Here is a 17,659-nt window from a genome sequence, read left to right as displayed (position 1 = left end):
AAATATTTGACCTAGCATGTGTAATTCAAGAACTAAAGAAATACATAGCTAGGGTTCTAAAATTCATGCGAGAAGCTCAGCAATAACATGATAATTTGATTTGGAACATTTAAATAACTAATTCATGATGATCTGTTGTAATTCTAGAAACCCTAGGTCTGTTCATAATCATGGAATCAAGAATCTGACTGAATTCTAGGGACCTAATGGGTGAAAGGAACCCACTAGTGAAATCCCACATACCTGGTGACGAATTCCACGGAGAAATCTTTCAATTTCGAGGCTGGAACTGATGGAACCTTGTAGGGTTCTTGAACTAGGGTTCTTGACCTTTTTCTCCTCTCTTGCTTCTAATTTTCTAAGTTTTGATTAATGATTTGACTTAGGTAAGTTCTAGTTATGTTTCTAGGCTTAAACTGACTAAAACCTTATGATTTAGGGTTTAAACGACGTATCTTAGGGGTTAAACGAAAGAGGAAAAGACCAAAAGACCCTTGAATTAACTGCTGTCGGACCAATCGACGAACTGGACTGACGGGCCGTAGTTCAATAGACGGACCGTCGATTGGGTCCGTAAGTCGAGTCTGCCCGACAGGGCTTCACTAAAACGAGCATAACTTTTTACTCGGAGGTCAGAATTTAGCAAACTCAGTGGCGTTGGAGAGATAATTCAATTATCTATCTAACCATAGGTAATGGGACACATAATTCATTTTGTGCTAAGAGTTATGACCATCTGAAGTTGACTTAACCACAATTTTCATCTAACTGGTTGCTTGACCCTCATCTACGGTCAGACCTACGGACCGTGGATCGAATGACGGTCCGTACTGGTTGACCGTAGTTTGTTTCAAAGGCTAGGTAAGGGAAGTCTCGATCCACGGACTCAGACCACGGACCGTGGTCTGATCTACGGACCGTAGGTCTGTCCGTGAGTCGGGACTTAGCCAATTTTTCTGAGCTGATTTGGGGAGGGTTGCAGTGGTGAACCACGGACCACCAGCACGGGCCGTGGTCTGACCTACGGTCCATGGATGGTGACCGTAAGTCGCACCTGCAACTTCTAAAAATCTGCAATTTGGTCTGTTTCGAATACGGGGTGTTACACTAATATTATGCTTTGAAGAGGACTCAAACTTGCATGCTCTTATAGTACGAGTTGTCACATGTAGTTTTTAAGAATTTTCTTTAACGGAACTTTTAGTACTCCTTGAGCTAATTCGTTATTGTTTTCCTACAAAGTCTACATCAAATGCCTCAAAATAGTTCAACCAATAGATATGGGATCACTCTATGCTGCAATGGAATTCATTGTATTTTAGGAGTAGGATGTCACTTTGTTAATGCAAACTTGAGTAGCGATGAAAATCTACTTTGAACACAACTCCTTCTCCATAGCGCACCAGCTCGAGTGGATTTTCCACATCCAAAACTCTATCTAGCTAGATATTTAGAAAATTTATTTGGAACTGGAAGGTATTTGGGGTGGTATGATATGTCATACCAGGAAGGTTTGGAATTTAGAGGAGTCAATGTAAATACAGACACAGATTAAGCAGTTTGTGTCCGATTTCTGTTTATCAGTCGAATTTATTTCTACAAGCCATAGACAAATGAAAACATAATCTGATTTGAGTCTCAAGGAAGAAAAGTCATGTCTTTATTCATAGGATAACAAACACTTTATGGAAACATCACAAACTATGAAAGATAAAGGCTTTTATCTGCATCATCAGCAACTGATCAGTAGACTTGAATCCTGCAATTTTCAAAAATAAAGAATTAAACTTACACACTAATAAATCGATATATAAGAAGTAGTCTTTTGAAGGATAAAGATCAAGTTGAATACCTGCAGGTCAGTGCACACTAATATCTTTTCTTGTGCCTTTTCATTCTCGTACTAATTTTGTGTTCCAATTTTAAATCCATCCTCCAAAACCATGTTGGATATTGAGTTGACCACATTATGTATATTACAGATAGTCCAATAACAAGTCCACAACCGTAACCCATGAGAACTGCGTGCCAACTGATCATTGGTGAATCTTCTTCTTCTTGGTCTAGCTCAACTGGAATTGTCGCTTGTGGTACCCTATCATCACCGCCACAATCTCTTGAGGGTGGTAATCCTCGTAATCCATCATTTCCTTGGTATGAATTGTTCTCAAATGTATTAAATTGGTTTCCTTTGGGGATGCATCCAACAAGATGATTGTGAGAGAGATTTAAGACTTCAAGTGACGTAAGGGACACAAATTGTTGTGATATTTCACCGCCTATTTTGTTGGATGAAAGATCCAATGATTCAAGTACAGATAAATGTTGCAGTGATTCTGGTATGTGACCTTCCAAGACATTATGAGATAAGTTCAACGTACGAAGTCCAGCGAGATCTCCAATAATGTTTGGAATACAACCTTCAAATCTATTCCTTGAGAGATCGATAATTATTTGTGTAGTCAAAACTCGAGGAAGTTCATGATCCAGTCCCTTCGTTGTCACTATCAAAGAATTTTTATAATAATAAGAATATATATCTGCTACATACTTTGGGGTTCCACTGTTCTCACCATTTTTTTTCATGGCTTGAAAATTCTGAAACAAGTTCACTGGTAGATCTCCACTAAATCCGTTGGATGAGAGATCTATGACTCGAATTTGAGCAAACAAGTTGTCAGTCCTTATAGGGCCATAGAACTTATTTGATCTCAACTTTAAGATCTGCAAATGAGGTAGCTCTCCCAACCATTTTGGAAACGTGTCATTCAACTCATTGTTACTTAAATCTAGAAATTCCAATTTTTCACAATTGATCAAAGATGATGGAACTTTCCCCTGTAGTTTATTGTCATTCAATTTACTGATGTTGAATTGGTTTTCAATAGTAAAAGTTGGATTAATTGTCCCACTAAGACCATTGTTGCTTAAATCCAAAATCCGAACTGTACTCATCTCACCCAAACATTGTGGAATTGTTCCCTCCAAATTATTACTTTTCAAATCTAGTAGCAACAATGTTTTCATATTGCAGATAGCTGAATCAATCTGTCCACTGATATTATTGTGTGAAAGGAGAAGAACTCGTAGGCTCTGCTGGTTTAGGAGTGACTTTGGAATAGGACCTTCCAGCTTATTTTCTTTTAGAGTAACGAAATATAATGTTTTGGACTTGAACTCCTGAATTTTTCCGCTGAAAGTGTTATTGCTCAATTCTAAATTTGTTAGTGAAGGAAGGGAGAATATCCAGGAAGGTATAGTCCCATTCAAGTAGTTTGATGACAAGAAGAGTGATTGTAGATTTCGCTGTCCGCTTACGTTGGATGGAATTGGACCAGTTAGGGAATTGGATGGCAAATCTAGCCATTCAAGTTGCATCCAGCTTCTGTTAAAGAATAAGAACTCAAGTCGGCCATCAAAGTTGTTATTTCCAAGTGATAACGTCTTGAGCTTTTCAAATATCGAGAACTGGGAAATTGTTCCTTCAAGACGGTTAGTATCAAGGTACAAAATCTCTATGTTGGTGAGATTCCATAGAGGTTTAGGAATGGACCCTGACAGATTAGTATTACCCATGTCCAACTCATGAAGTGAAGTTAGATGGCTAAATGATTCAGGTATCCTACTAGTAATATTCACCCCTAAGAGATATAACTTCATGAGTGATGCACTGCTATTCCATTTGGTTGTGGGAAACCTAACACTGAGCTGGGGATTGGATGATAAATGAAGGAATTCTAAGTTGGAAAGGTGGAATACTCTTTCGGGCAATACCCCACGTAACTGTGTGTATGGAAGCCGTAGAACTGTTAAATAAGAAGAGAAATTTAGAGGAATGGTGGAGGAGATGTTCACAGAGTCAAGTTTGAGCTCTCTTAATTGGGTCAAGTTCTTAAGGAGCAATTCAAAATTGTGAGGCCCAAGTCTAAGCCCATATGGATCAACAGCCGTGATACGAAGAACGTTTAAATTGGTTAGATAAGATATTTCAGAAGGGATTTGACCTGAAAAACTTGAAACTGATAGATCAAGATGTGTTAAACTGGAGAAGTCACCAAATTTAGGTGAAATGAGTGATCCAGTGAAATTATTAAAAGACAAATCAATCCTTTTGAGATTGGAAAGTTGAAAGAGGCTACAATTGGAATGAAACTTGCCTTGAAGTCCGCTGCAAGTGAGGTTGAGCTCAATCACCTGTCCCGTCATCTTGTCACAATGTACTCCATCCCATGAGCAACAATCTGTGCTCCTATTCCATGTAAGAGTTTTCGGATATGAATGAAACTCTTTCCATTCAAAACAATAATCAGAAGCATTAGGATTAATGGGAAACATGTTCTTGAATTGTAGAAGAGCAAGAGCTTGATCTTCGGGACACAAATGAGGTAAGGATGAGGAGAAAACAAGTTGACCAAGAAAGGTATATAGCATAAAGAATACAAGTTTTACACAATCCATTTCTGCACTAAAAATGATCAAAACTAATTAAGTTGGTAGAGAAGAAATCAAGAAATGTTTTGCTTTGTGTGTCTATTCAACAATTTTGATGAGGTATATATAACACAAATTAAGCAAAGAAAATTTTACTATTGGTTACGTAGTCATTTTCAGTCAATTTGAAGTTGTGAATCACATATACCCATTCAATGTGTCACACAATTGAATGCCGGAAACTATCAATAGTTCACATTCTTAAGTCAAAGCACAAAGTCCCATCACTTGTATATAACACATTACACATGCATTTTGTGTGCAACGTTATTATAGACAAAAAAAATATCTTTGTTTTGCCAACCTAACTGGATTCCAGGAATAGGACCACCACACAACAAAATTGTTTAGGATAAGAGTATTACTTGGTGTGTAAACTTTGAAAGAAACATAACAACTCTATACCTTAAGAATAGGAGAGTCACTTTGCTAATGCATTAAGGTTAGACTGGAAATCTACTCTGAATAAGCGCCTACATAGTGCACCAGCTCGAGCCAATTTTCCACAAGAATTGACCTGCTGATGGAAGACAGTGCAGGAGTCCATACATAGCATGTTCTTCATAGATTCACCACTGATTCATTAAGTCCAACTAGATTAAACTTGTTTTCTCTATCTTCCTGGAACTTATAGGTGAGTGTGAAACTGTTGTTCTTGTCCTCTCGGAGAGTAGAACGGAAGAAACACGTTGTTATAGTCCTCAATTTCAGTGATGGATAGTATAGTGTGTACGGAGACCTGAGAGGTTGTTTGTAATAGATTCTTGACTCAAAGAAAGATGCAAAAGAAGGAAGTAGCAACAAGCAGAAAATACAACAAGATAATACAGCAATCAAGGCTAAAGAAACAACAAGTAATAATAAAAATCTAAGATGAAAATAAAGTTTGTAGTTGGAGAGAAACTGTTTGCTTTTGAAGGCCAAATATTTGTATCCTGGAGAATAATAGACATTAATCAGAAGCAAATATACTCCCCATACTCCTATGTGCAGTAAGTTTAAGGCAAATAAATTTTACGACTTTACTGTTACAACTTTTAAAGTTTAGTGATCATTTTTGAAATAGATCCTATTTGTATAATATATTGTTTTCAAATACATCGATTTTAAATTAAAAAATATGAAGAATTTCACGACCATATTGACCTGACCATAGCAAGAAAGAATGCTTTCCATTTTCTTTGTAAGTTACGAAACTTTTGAGATGGCACAAGCATTTTCTTTGTAAGTGACAAAACTTTTCGTACCCTTAATTGATTTCGAGCATAAGCTCAACAATGCGTATTTCCTACAATTTGTTGTGACAGAACTTATTCTTTTACCTGGTTCTAATGGCTCAAAACAGTCCTCCCAATGGTTCTAATACATCTTTTAACAAATTAATAATAAGCCATTTTCGTTCATTCAGTTTGTTACAAAGAAAATTAATAGTTCCAAGTTGAAGGCCATTTTAAAATTTTCGAGGTAAATTCAGATATCAACTTGTTTTACTCTTCAAGCTTTTCGAGATTATCCTTCTGAGACCATGAGGCCGTGTTGGTTACTAGATTTTCTGATATCTTCATTTTGGTTCCCTTAACAACCCTGCCCTCACCCCCACAGAACTTTCCCTTTCTATTACAAAACAAAAAACGAAGAAGAAAATAAAGAATTACTTTATGTTAGTAAGGTAGTTGACAGTGAATCACTTTTCTTTGCAGCAACCTTGTCTTGCCATAATTTATGAGAATTTATCTAATTTGGAACCAACAACGTTTACAACTCGCACTTATATTCATAGCTTTAGTTGCATTTAAAATGTTGGCTTCCATGTAGCTTCAGTTGTTAATTTTGATACTCTTGTTCAGAATTGTTAAGCAAATATACTCTGCTATAATTGATCGATAAAATCATACTATTGTCGAATGCATCCTCCTATCCTAACACAATATTTATGTTATAATAGAATTTTTTGTGTACATATATGCAGGCATGGATTCACGAGTGGTGGTAATTTCACTTATTATCTAGTGAGCACATGTTAATGATATTTCATCCATTCTTTTGTAAATATGGTGAGCTGATCAAATTTTCTAGCAGCTAGGCTTCTTGTATTATTGTGATAAATTAGTTAAATCTAGCATAGGTGAAAATGCTCTATACAATGGAGTTTATTGGCTTTGGTTTTGTACAGACATACATTTGAATTCCTATACCTTTTGCTAAAAAATAGAATGTTTGTTGCCTTATTGACAAAGGCTTTAATTTGTCATTAAAAATATTCATTTGTTTGGTTCTTTACTCTCTTTTTTCTTGGTATATATTCTCAACATGTATAATGTTGGTTTTCTAACTCGAGAGATTTTTTCTCTTGCTAGGGTGTTAATTTGAGGTGGTAATCTATCACTATAATTTATCGAACACTAGGCGGAAAATTGTAAGAAAAATCATCACTGTTATTTATTTATTTTATCCTTTTTGTTCACTTGATTTTCACAAGAAAAATCCAATAGAACATGGTTATGCACACAAACATAGTTTATTCAAAATTAGAGACAAGAACGAAAAAATAAATAAATTGTGCATTGTTGGTATTTTGGATTGAAGTTACCTTACAACTAATTGAAAGGATATAAACACAACTAAAACCCATTAAAAGTACTCCACTTGATACATTAACAAGAAATGTACTAAGCAAACTAAAAGACCCGTGTGTGTAAATGGATTTTAAAGAAACAGTTACTGTGAGTAACGTTTTAGCTATAAAACGTGCCTTCGAGTAACAAATTATAAAACGTATTTGACAATAACATATTATGCTTAAAACGTTACCCCTAGTAACGTTTCTTTATTTAACGCCGTCAGTCCATATATTTTACACGTCTAAATTTTTTAAAATAAAATATAGCCTAAAACGTTACTCAGGAATACGTTTATACATACTAGTTCTGTAAATTTTCAAAAAAACATATTACTTTGGTGAATTGATTTAAATAATGGCTTACTTTTGTCAAAAATTCGCTTTCTCTACGTCTCAAGATACACATGTTTAAGTATTTGGCCTTGTGTTTGTTACCAAATTCAACTTTTAACAAAAGAATGAGAGTTTGTTCCAATGAAAATATCAAGCTCAATTTTATTAAAATAGTAAAAGTTATGATATTCACCTGTTGTCCATCAACTCTGTCTTTCAGCATGATCTTAGGTCCATTAGTCCATTTTCGTTCCAGAGAAAATTAAAAAATGAAGGTTACTTTTTAAAATTTTCATAGTAAATTCAGATATATATAGACTTCTTTTACTTATCTTGAAAGAAAATTTACACAACTAAAAAGTTCCACAAACGTACTCTTCAAATGAAAATTACTACGTATATGTATGTTTACAAGTGATGGAAGGGACGATAAATAAGATAGCATAGAAAGATTCAAATGAAAGAAACAACGTAACACAAAGTCCCACCACTTGTAATAACACATACATTTTGTTTGAATGTCACGAAAAAATATCTTTGTTTTGCTCTCTTCACACACACCACAACTTGACAGAAACAAGTGATGGAAGACAGTGAAGGAGTCAAGACATGGCAGGTTCTTCATAGGCTAACAAACAAACTCAGTGTAATTGATTACCACCAGTGGGGCCTGACCGTCTTGGGAGGATAGTCTGTATGCAAACCTTACCACTACCTTGAAGGTAGAGAGGTTATTTTCGATAGATTCTCGGCCCAAAGAAAAATGAAAAGAATGCAGTAATATAAGCAGAAAAAACGACAAGATAATACAGTAATTGAGGCTAAAGAAACAACAGGCAGTAATAAAAATCTAAGATGAAACAACAGAAACTATGAAAATAAAGCTTGTATTTGGAGACTTAAAGACATTAATCATTTACTAAAGGTATGAGTAAATAAGAAGTTTAACATGTACTAATAATTAGAACATATTACAGCAATGCTAATAAGTACCTTATTTATAGACAATAATAGATGTTCCCTTATTTATGTTATGGTAAATACTAGTAATATCTTTTGCAGCCTCTTCAAATTTTTAAAAAGAAATCCATACTTTGTTGCCTTATTTATAGTTAAGCTAAATGTTAATAAAAAAAAATTTACAGCCTCTTCAGAATTTGTAGACACTCACAATGTTTTTGGTTGCCTTAATTATGTTATATCAAATGCTGATAATATCATTTACAATCTTTTAAAATTTGAACACGGTCAGAACTTATGGCATTGTAGCTGTTTTTGGTCCTCTATTTTCCTTCATTAATCCAACATATTTTTAGTCATTAACAATCCTGCCCCCACACAACAGGTTTTGGTTCCCTCAACAACCCTGCCCGCACACAACTTTGCCTTTCTATTACAAAACTAAAAAAGAGAAGAAAATTTCTATGTATTAGTACTTAGAGTTCATGTAGTTATTTGATAACACGGCCAATTGTGAAAACACATGCATTTTGTCTGATACCTTAATATAGACAATCATGAGTCTGCAGAAAAATATCTTCAAACTCTGTAACTACAGATTTTTAAGTTCCTGAACTTAAAGTCGAGTGTTCTATGTTTGTGTTATGTAAAAGAGTTGAGTGAAACACAATGTTTTTAGTGAGTGCACATATCGTCTGATTGAATGATCTAAAGACTCAACTTTTGTGTCTGATTTTTATTTTCTTTTGTTTTGCTGGTTTGGGTCAATGAACAGATTGGGCCTTGAGTGTTTTGTGCTTTGGGCTGTTACACTTCAAGAGGCCCAAATCTTCTCTAAGCTATATATCAAATCTCCTTCGTAATTTAGCACTGTTTCATTGCCTTTCATTTATGTTATTTGCATCATAAAGGAGGTTGAATAGAACTTAATGTATCAGAAATAATCTACAACCCTTTTCTTAGAAGTTAGCTCAATGGTAAAAGTTTCAATAGTCATGTTATGATTTCTTCCCTAGCTTTGAATGGAAGAGAGAAGCACGCATTAATGATGTATGAGAAGATGAGGGCAAAGGGGCTGCAACCAAATGAGATTACCTTTGTGTCTGTTCTATCAGCTTGCGAGTATTCCAAGCTTGTCGATTTCAGTTTTGTATTGTTTGAAGCAATGTCTCATGAATTTTGACTTGTAGCTAAGATGGAACATTATCTTGTTGATTTCCGTTGTGTGGTTGATCTCTTAGGGAGAGCTGGGCTACTACAGGAAGCGTACGACTTCATAAAGAAGATGCCTTTTGAAGCTGATGCCACTGTCTTGGGGGCTCTGATGGGTGCTTGTAGACTTCATGGAGCTATTGAATTGGGAAATGAATGTAACATCTCGCAACTAGAGAGAACTAGAAAGAAGTTTAAAATCTGGAAATAGTTATTTTTGGAAAGTATAAGGAAATCTGGAAAATTGTAAGCAAGTTAAAGTTGAGTTTTTGGTCAACTTCAAATGACCATAACTCCTAGCTCAAGATGAGTTAGGTGAAATTCCAGATATGTTTGGAAATATCTTGGAATTATCTTTCCAACGCCGCCAAGTTTATGCGATTCTGAGTTCGTATGAGTAAGATATACCCTTGGAAGTTGGGCTGTTGGATTAAGGAAATGTCCAATCCGAATTTTGAAAGGGTAGTTTGGTCTTTTCCTTACCCTTTTATTTTAATTCGTTTTTGGTAATTACTTAAGGGTCTAAGCTGAATTAGATCAGTTTACACTTTTACCAAAAGAGTTAAGGTTTTGAGAGAAGAGAAATCAAGAATCGCCAAGATTGTCAAAATTTAACTTCTGGAATTCGTCGGGGGTGATCCCTACAAGGTATGTGAGATCACATAGCGTTGGGTTAGTTCACCCACACGCCAAACATGATTCAATTCAGCGAATTTAAGTCTTTGAATGATTAGAAATTGAGTTCTTGATGAACATTGCTGAAAGTTTCGTTGAATTCTTGAGGGTTGTGTTGTTGAAGTTTCTTGATGATTTGATTCATGTTTCCTGGTGAAATTTCGTGTTGAATCTATTGTATATTGAGGGTGCTAATGATTCTAAGTGTTTGGGAAAAGAACCATTGAACTTTAGAGGGTTTAGAGATGAAAAATGAAGGAGAAAAATCGGAGTTTTCTGGGCAAGGGCTTGGGGCACCGCTCCTGCCAGAGCGCCACAAAAGTTCCTCTGAACTTTGGCCTCTGGCGCGTCGCGCCAGCCAGAGCGCCACAGAAAGTTCTCTAAACTTTAAGGGCTGGCGCCCCGCGCCTCACAAAGTGCTAGGGACGCCAGTTCTCCCCATTCGTTCCCCACCTTTTAGTACATGTTCCTTAGTGATGTACCTACGTTTTCTAGTTGATTCCAACACTCTAAGGTACATCTAAACATCATGAAATCATCCATAAACATGAGATCATGAACCTTGAATCCATACTCCAATTCAAGGAAAGTTAAGATCAAAGTGAAGAGAAATAAGAGTCAAGTCAAGATAAGTTCTTGGAGTATTCCAAAAGTCTTTTCCAAATGTTTTAACTTTGTTTTAAGACTTAAAGTTCAAGTTGAGTAAAGAGTAAAGAGTAAAGTTTGAAGTTCATTTCTTCAAAAGTATATGGGGACTATGTATTCCCAAAAGGGTTTTAAATGTTTGCACATTTAAACAAGAGATTTCCAAAGAGCCTTCGGGCAAGTTTTCAGAAAAAGTTATAGCTTTCTAAATGAAGCAAGAAGGGAAACTGAGATTTCCAAGATAGCCGTTGAGCTAAGTTTTTGAGCACTAATTTCAAACCACAGAAGAAGTATGTTTTTAAAACATAAGAGCCCGTATATTTTGGGAGTAGTATTGAGCAACGAATTGGGGACGAGCATGAGTTCAAATAACTCACGTCACCATAAAACAATGTAGCTACCATGGGTAGAAAAGGGTCATACTTTTTAGATGAATCATTTTCGCAATGGACTAGTGGATCCATTAGGCAATTCAGGTCCTATACCTTTGGGCGGGTATAGGATGCGCTGACAGCGTGAGGTAGATCGTTGTATCATCACAATAACTTTTATGTGATGATTGTCGTTTAGAAAAACTCCCACAGAAGTATTGTATTTTTATACACATCAGTTTATTTGTATTTTTACATACATCTCAGAGTTATTTGTATCTTTGCATACACAAAGTTGATATCATGTTTTTAAACATCTTTTCTTTATATTGCACTTGCTTTTAAACTGCTTTATCTTGAAATGAGTTCAGTTAGGTTGAGTTGAGTTGAGCCAGGTAAGTTCTTCAATTTCTCTCAGATTCTTTCTAGCCTATGTTGTTTTAGCATTCCAATTCGCATACTCACATTCAATGTACTGATGCCAGTTGGCCTGCATCGTCTTATGATGTAGACATAGGTAACTAAGATCGGCATTTCAGCGCACCGTTGATCCAGTGAGCAGTTCACAGTCAGCCAGTGAGCCTCCTTGCATTCCGAAGGATCTATTTTCATTGTTTTCTAGTTTAGTGCATTAGGATATTGTGGGGTCTATCCCAACATCCATCTCGGTTGTTTTAGAGGCATCATAGACAGTTAGATGTTAGTCCTTTGAGTCTTTTCAGTATCATTTCTTATTGTTAAGACTTGGATGCCACTTTTGGCCAAGTTGAATGTTTAACTTTTAATATTCTTAGTTATCTTATTATTCAGTTCAGTTAAGTGTTATTGATCATTATAAGTATGAATATTGTCTTCCACTGAGTTAAGTAAGCCAAACCAAGGGTTTGCTTGGGGCCAGCAATGGTCTTCGAGTGCCAGTCCCGCCCAGGGTGTGTAGGCTCGAGGCGTGACAATAAAGTATCACAACTACTGCTTGAGTCGCAACCGAATCATTTGTGCTGGCGCAGAGAGGTGGGATTATGCTGCTGCCTTGAGAAAAGCAATGTTAGATGCTGGAATACACAAGGTTTCAGCCCACAGTTTTATTTAGTGGAGATGTTAACTGCAGCATCAGCTAAGTCATAGCTTGATAGATACATTTTTGTGAAATCTCGACTCATCAAAATCAGTTAAAAGGATGCTGCATATGGATTTTGCAGAGAGATTAAAGCACTGCTTAAAGAAAGCTGTAGTGATATCCTTTTGTTTGGCGAGGTATTTCCTATTGTTTTCTACTTTTGTTTTATGAATCTTTTTCTTTGCCCCGAAACATTGAAATTATGCAGCAGCTTGCTAATTAATTAATCTGAACAATAGTTGATCACGATAAAGCTCACCTATAGTCAAGCGCTTCTGCTTGATTTCTTCCTAAATGAAGTTTGAAATCCTTATGGATTTCGATCACTAGAAATTCTATCACTCAGTTATGTGTTTATGTCTAATCTTATTTTGGGGTTTGAACATTATTGCAGGTCTCTATGCAAGTTATTTTTTAGGGCTGAGGCGTAGTTTGTTGTTGTGTAACAGTGATGCTTGGGTCAACTTGTGTTCTATTCAATTAATTCAACTGGTACCATCTACCTTCCACCAATAGAGATATCGGGTAACTCTGTCATCCGAGACTTAGATGGGAAGAGTTGAAGGTTCTTTCTTCAGCTCTTCAAAGAATGTAGATTCCAGTTGAAAACACATGATGTTGTCTATGTAAGGCTCAGGCAGTAGAGAATAATGCGAATATTTTTCCTAATGTTTATTATCTTTTGATGAAGGACCTGTTGAATATTATTGGTTTGGAGACGACGGACACAATCAATTTCTCACAACTTGAATTTTATTATATCAAAGCAAGGACCCGCTTCGGTCTTACAATCTTGATCACACTTGTTGCTTGCTTCAGCAACACTCTTAACTTAGCACTCACTCTTGTTTTCTCTCTTACTTTCTTTCTTGCTTTCTTACTTTGTTTCTTGCTTTCTTTCTTGATTGCTTACAACTCAAATGGACCACCTCTATTTATAGGTGGTGATGGAAGAATCTAGCTAAGGGTTTTGCTACTACATTCTAGAATGTTCTTCTAACTTCCTATTTCTAGAACTATCTTATCTAGGACAACTCTAGACTTTTCTCTCTAGAATACTCATTCTAGAGCTCTTCCTTTATTTCTTTATAACTCTTGAATATTCTAGATTCTTCTTTGAAATGTCTTGGAGATTAATTAAGTTGGTGGTGATTTCTTAACAGGACCATCATGAGTCTGAAAAGAAATATTTTCAAACTCTGTAAATACAGATTTTTATGTTTCCGAACTTAAAGTCGAGTGTTCTATGTTTGTGTTATGATGTTATGTGAAAGAGTTGAGTGAAATACTATGTTTTTAGTGATGGCACATATCTACATGCCATAGACAAATGAAAGCAAACTCTGATTTGAGTCTCAAAGGAAGAAAAGTCATGTGTTTATTCATAGGATAACAAACACTTCACACTAATATCTTTTCTTGTGCCTTTTCATTCTCGTAGTAATTCTGTGTTCCAATTGCACAACCAACCTCAAAAACCATGTTGGATATTGAGTTGACAACATTATGTATATTATGGACAGTCCAATAACTAGACCACAACCGTAACCCATGAGAACCGCTTGCCAACTGATCATTGGTGAATCTTCATCTTCTTCTTCTTCTTCTTCTAGATCTAGCTCAGCTGGAGTTGTCGCTTGATCATCACTGCTACAATGTTATGAGAGTGGCAATCCACGTAACCCATCATTCCCTTGGTATGAACTATTCTCAAACGTATCAAATTGTTTTCCTTTGGGGATGCATCCAACAAGATGATTGTGAGAGAGATTTAAGACTTCAAGTGACGTGAGGGACACAAGTTGTTGCGGAATTTCTCCGCTGATTTTGTTAGATGAGAGATCCAATGATTCGAGTACAGATAAATGTTTCAGTGATTCTGGTATGTGACCTTCCAAGACATTATGAGATAAGTTCAACGTACGAAGTCCAACAAGATCTCCAATAATGTTTGGAATACGACCTTCAAATCTATTCATTGAGAGATCGATAATTATTTGTGTAGTCAAAACTTGAGGAAGTTCATAATCCAGTCCCTTTGTTGTCACTATCAAAGAATTTTTGTAATAATTAGAATATATATCTGCTACATACTTTCGGGTTCCACTGTTCTCACCATTTTTTTTCATGGCTTGAAAATTCTGAAACAAGCTCAATGGTAACTCTCCACTAAATCCGTTGGATGAGAGATCTATGACTCGAATTTGAGCAAACAAGTGGTCAGTCCTTATAGGGCCATAGAACTTATTTGATCTCAAATTTAAGACCTGTAAATGAGGTAGGTCTCCCAACCATTTTGGAAACGTGTCATTCAACTCATTGTTACTTAAATCTAGAAATTCCAAATTTTCACAATTGATCAAAGATGGTGGAACTTTCCCCTGTAGCTTATTGCCATCCAATTTAATGATCTTGAATTGGTTTCTAATACTAAAAGTTGTATTAATTGTCCCACTAAGACCATTGTTGCTTAAATCCAAAATCCAAACTGTACTCATCTCACCCAAACATTGTGGGATTGTTTCCTCCAAATTATTACTTTTCAAATATAGTAGAAACAATGTTTTCAGATTGCAGATAGCTGAAGAAATATGTCCACTGATATTATTGTGTGAAAGGAGAAGAAATCGTAGGCTCTGCTGGTTTAGGAGTGACTTTGGAATAGGACCTTCCAGCTTATTTTCTTTTAGAGCAACAGCATATAATGTTTTGGACTTGAACTCCTGAATTTTTCCACTGAAAGTGTTATTGCTCAAGTCTAACACTATCAGTGAAGGAAGGGAGAATATCCAGGAAGGTATAGTCCCATTCAAGTGGTTTGACGACAAGTAGAGCTGTTTTAGGTTTTGTAGTCCACTTACGTTGGATGGAATTGGACCAGTTAGGGAATTGGATGAAAAATCTAGCATTTCAATTAGTTGGGTCCAACTTCTGTTAAAGGATAAGAACTCAAGTCGTCCATCAAAGCTGTTATTTCGAAGTGATAAGTACTTGAGCTTTTCAAATATCGAGAACTGGGAAATTGGTACTTCAAGATGGTTATCATCAAGGAACAAACTCTCTATGTTGGTGAGATTCCATAGAGGTTTAAGAATGGGCCCTGACAGATTAGAAGAACTCATGTCCAACTCATGTAGTGCAGTTAGATGGCGAAATGATTCAGGTATCCTACCAGTAAAATTCACATAACCGAGATATAACTTCATGAGTGATGCACTGCTATTCCATTTGGTTGTGGGTAACCTAACAGTGAGCTGGAGATTGGATGACAAATCAAGAAATTCTAAATCGGAAAGGTGGAAAACTCTTACAGGCAATAGCCCACGTAACTGTGTGTCTGAAAGTTGTAGAGTTGTTAAATGAGAAGAGAAATTTGAAGGAATAGTGGAAGAGATGTTCACAGAGTCAAGGTTGAGCTCTCTTAATTGGGTCAAGTTCTTAAGGAGCAGTTCAAAGTTGTGAGGCCCAAGTCTAAGCTCATTTAGACCACTGAATCGAAGAACTTGTAGTTTAAAAAGGTGAGAGATTTCAGAAGGGATTAGACCCAAAAAATTAGAATCCGACAAATCAAGATGCGTTAAACTTGAAAACTCACCAAATTTAGGTGAAATGAGTGATCCAGTGAAATCATTATAAGACAAATTAAGCATTTTTAGATTGAAGAGTTGAAAGAGGCTACTGTTGGAATGAAACTTGCCTTGAAGTTGGCTGCAACCGAGATCAAGCTCAATAACTTGTCCTGTCGTCTCGTCACAATGAACTCCATCCCATGAGCAACAATCTGTGCTCTTGTTCCAGGAAAGAGTTGTTGGATATGATGACTGCATCCTTTGGTTTGTATAGTCGTAACAATAATCAGAAGCATTAGGATTAATGGTAAGCATGTGCTTGAATTGTAGAAGAGCAAGAGCTTGATCTTCGGGGCACAAATGAGGTGAGGATGAGGAGAAAGCAAGCTGACCGAGAAAGGCATATAGCATAAAAAATACAAGTTTTACATAACCCATTTCTGCACTAAAATGATCAAAGCTAATTAAGCTGGTGGAGAAGAAATCAAGAAATGTTCGCTTTGCGTGTCTACTCAATAATTTTGATGAGGTATATATAGCACAAATTAAACAAAGAAAAACTTACTAATAGTTACCTAGTCATTTTCTGTCAATTCAAAGTTGTCAATCATATATGCACATTTACTGTGTCATACAAATGAATGCAGGAAACTATCAATAGTTCACATTCTCTATTCAAATGAAAGTAACAACACAATGTCCCCACCACTTGTATATAACACATTACACATGCATTTTGTGTGATACCTTATTATAGACAACTTAATTGGATTCCAGGAATAGGTCCACCACACAACTTAATTCCAAGAGTATTTCTTGGTGTATCGACTTTGAAAGAAACATAACAACTTTATATCTTAGGAATAGGACAGTCACTTTGCTAATGCATTAAGGTTACACTGGAAATCTACTCTGAATGCAGCGCCTTACATAGTGCGCCAGCTCCAGCCAATTTTCCACAAGAATCGACCTGCTAATGGAAGACACTGCAGGAGTCCATTAAGTCCAACTCGATTAAACATTCTTTTCTATCTTCGTGGAACTTATAGGTGAGTGTGAGCCTGTTATTCTTGTCTTCTCGGAGAGCAGAACGGAAGAAACACGTTGTTATAGTCCTCAAAGTTTAGTGATGGAAGGGGCGATATCCAGGATGGCATATATCGTTCGAGTCAAGTATTTTGATCACAATATGAGAAACTGTAAACTAATTGATCTGAAGATTCAAATTCTGTCCAATATCTGTTTTAGGCCGAATTTATTTCCACACAAATGAAAACAAATTTTTGTTTAGTCACAAAGTTAGAAAACTCATGACTCTAACAAACACTTCATGAAACTAACAACAGCATACTCAATGTAGTCCCACTGGTGGGATCTGACTGTCTTGGGAGGATAGTATGTACACATACCTTATTTGTACCTTGAAGGTAGAGATGTTGTTTCTGATAGATTATCAGTTCAAAAGAAAGATATGGCAGTAGCAACAAGAAGAAAATACAACAAGATAATATAAAAATCGAGGCTAATGAAACAACATGTAGTAATAAAAATCTAAGATGAAAATTAAACTTGTGATTTTGGAGAGAAAAAACTTGCTTTTGAAGGCCAAATATTTGTATCCTAGAGACTAATAGACATTAATCAGAAGCAAATATACTCCCCATAC

General features: G+C 36.0%; 1 protein-coding gene, 1 long non-coding RNA gene and 1 pseudogene across 2 annotated transcripts; 1 reads left to right on the top strand and 2 right to left on the bottom strand.

The window, feature by feature from the left end:
• Positions 1–1,866: 1,866 nt before the first annotated feature.
• Positions 1,867–4,608, bottom strand: LOC102597328 (receptor-like protein 12). The gene has a single exon (XM_006354074.2). The coding sequence runs from the start codon at positions 4,456–4,458 to the stop codon at positions 1,870–1,872; it is 2,589 nt and encodes an 862-aa protein (XP_006354136.1). The 5' UTR covers positions 4,459–4,608; the 3' UTR covers positions 1,867–1,869.
• Positions 4,609–9,624: 5,016 nt separating this feature from the next.
• LOC107061803 (uncharacterized) lies at positions 9,625–13,068 on the top strand. The gene is made up of 3 exons (XR_001474243.1): positions 9,625–9,774; positions 12,266–12,561; positions 12,819–13,068. It is a non-coding gene; the product is annotated as an uncharacterized lncRNA (long non-coding RNA).
• Positions 13,069–13,747: 679 nt separating this feature from the next.
• LOC102597006 (receptor-like protein 12) lies at positions 13,748–16,567 on the bottom strand (annotated as a pseudogene).
• Positions 16,568–17,659: the final 1,092 nt, after the last annotated feature.

The sequence above is a fragment of the Solanum tuberosum genome, unplaced genomic scaffold, assembly GCF_000226075.1.
Source record: "Solanum tuberosum cultivar DM 1-3 516 R44 unplaced genomic scaffold, SolTub_3.0 scf00172, whole genome shotgun sequence".
In the NCBI taxonomy this organism is placed as follows: Eukaryota; Viridiplantae; Streptophyta; class Magnoliopsida; order Solanales; family Solanaceae; genus Solanum; species Solanum tuberosum.
The sequence above is the reverse complement of the archived record's forward strand: the minus strand, read 5'-3'. Positions and strand labels throughout refer to the sequence as shown.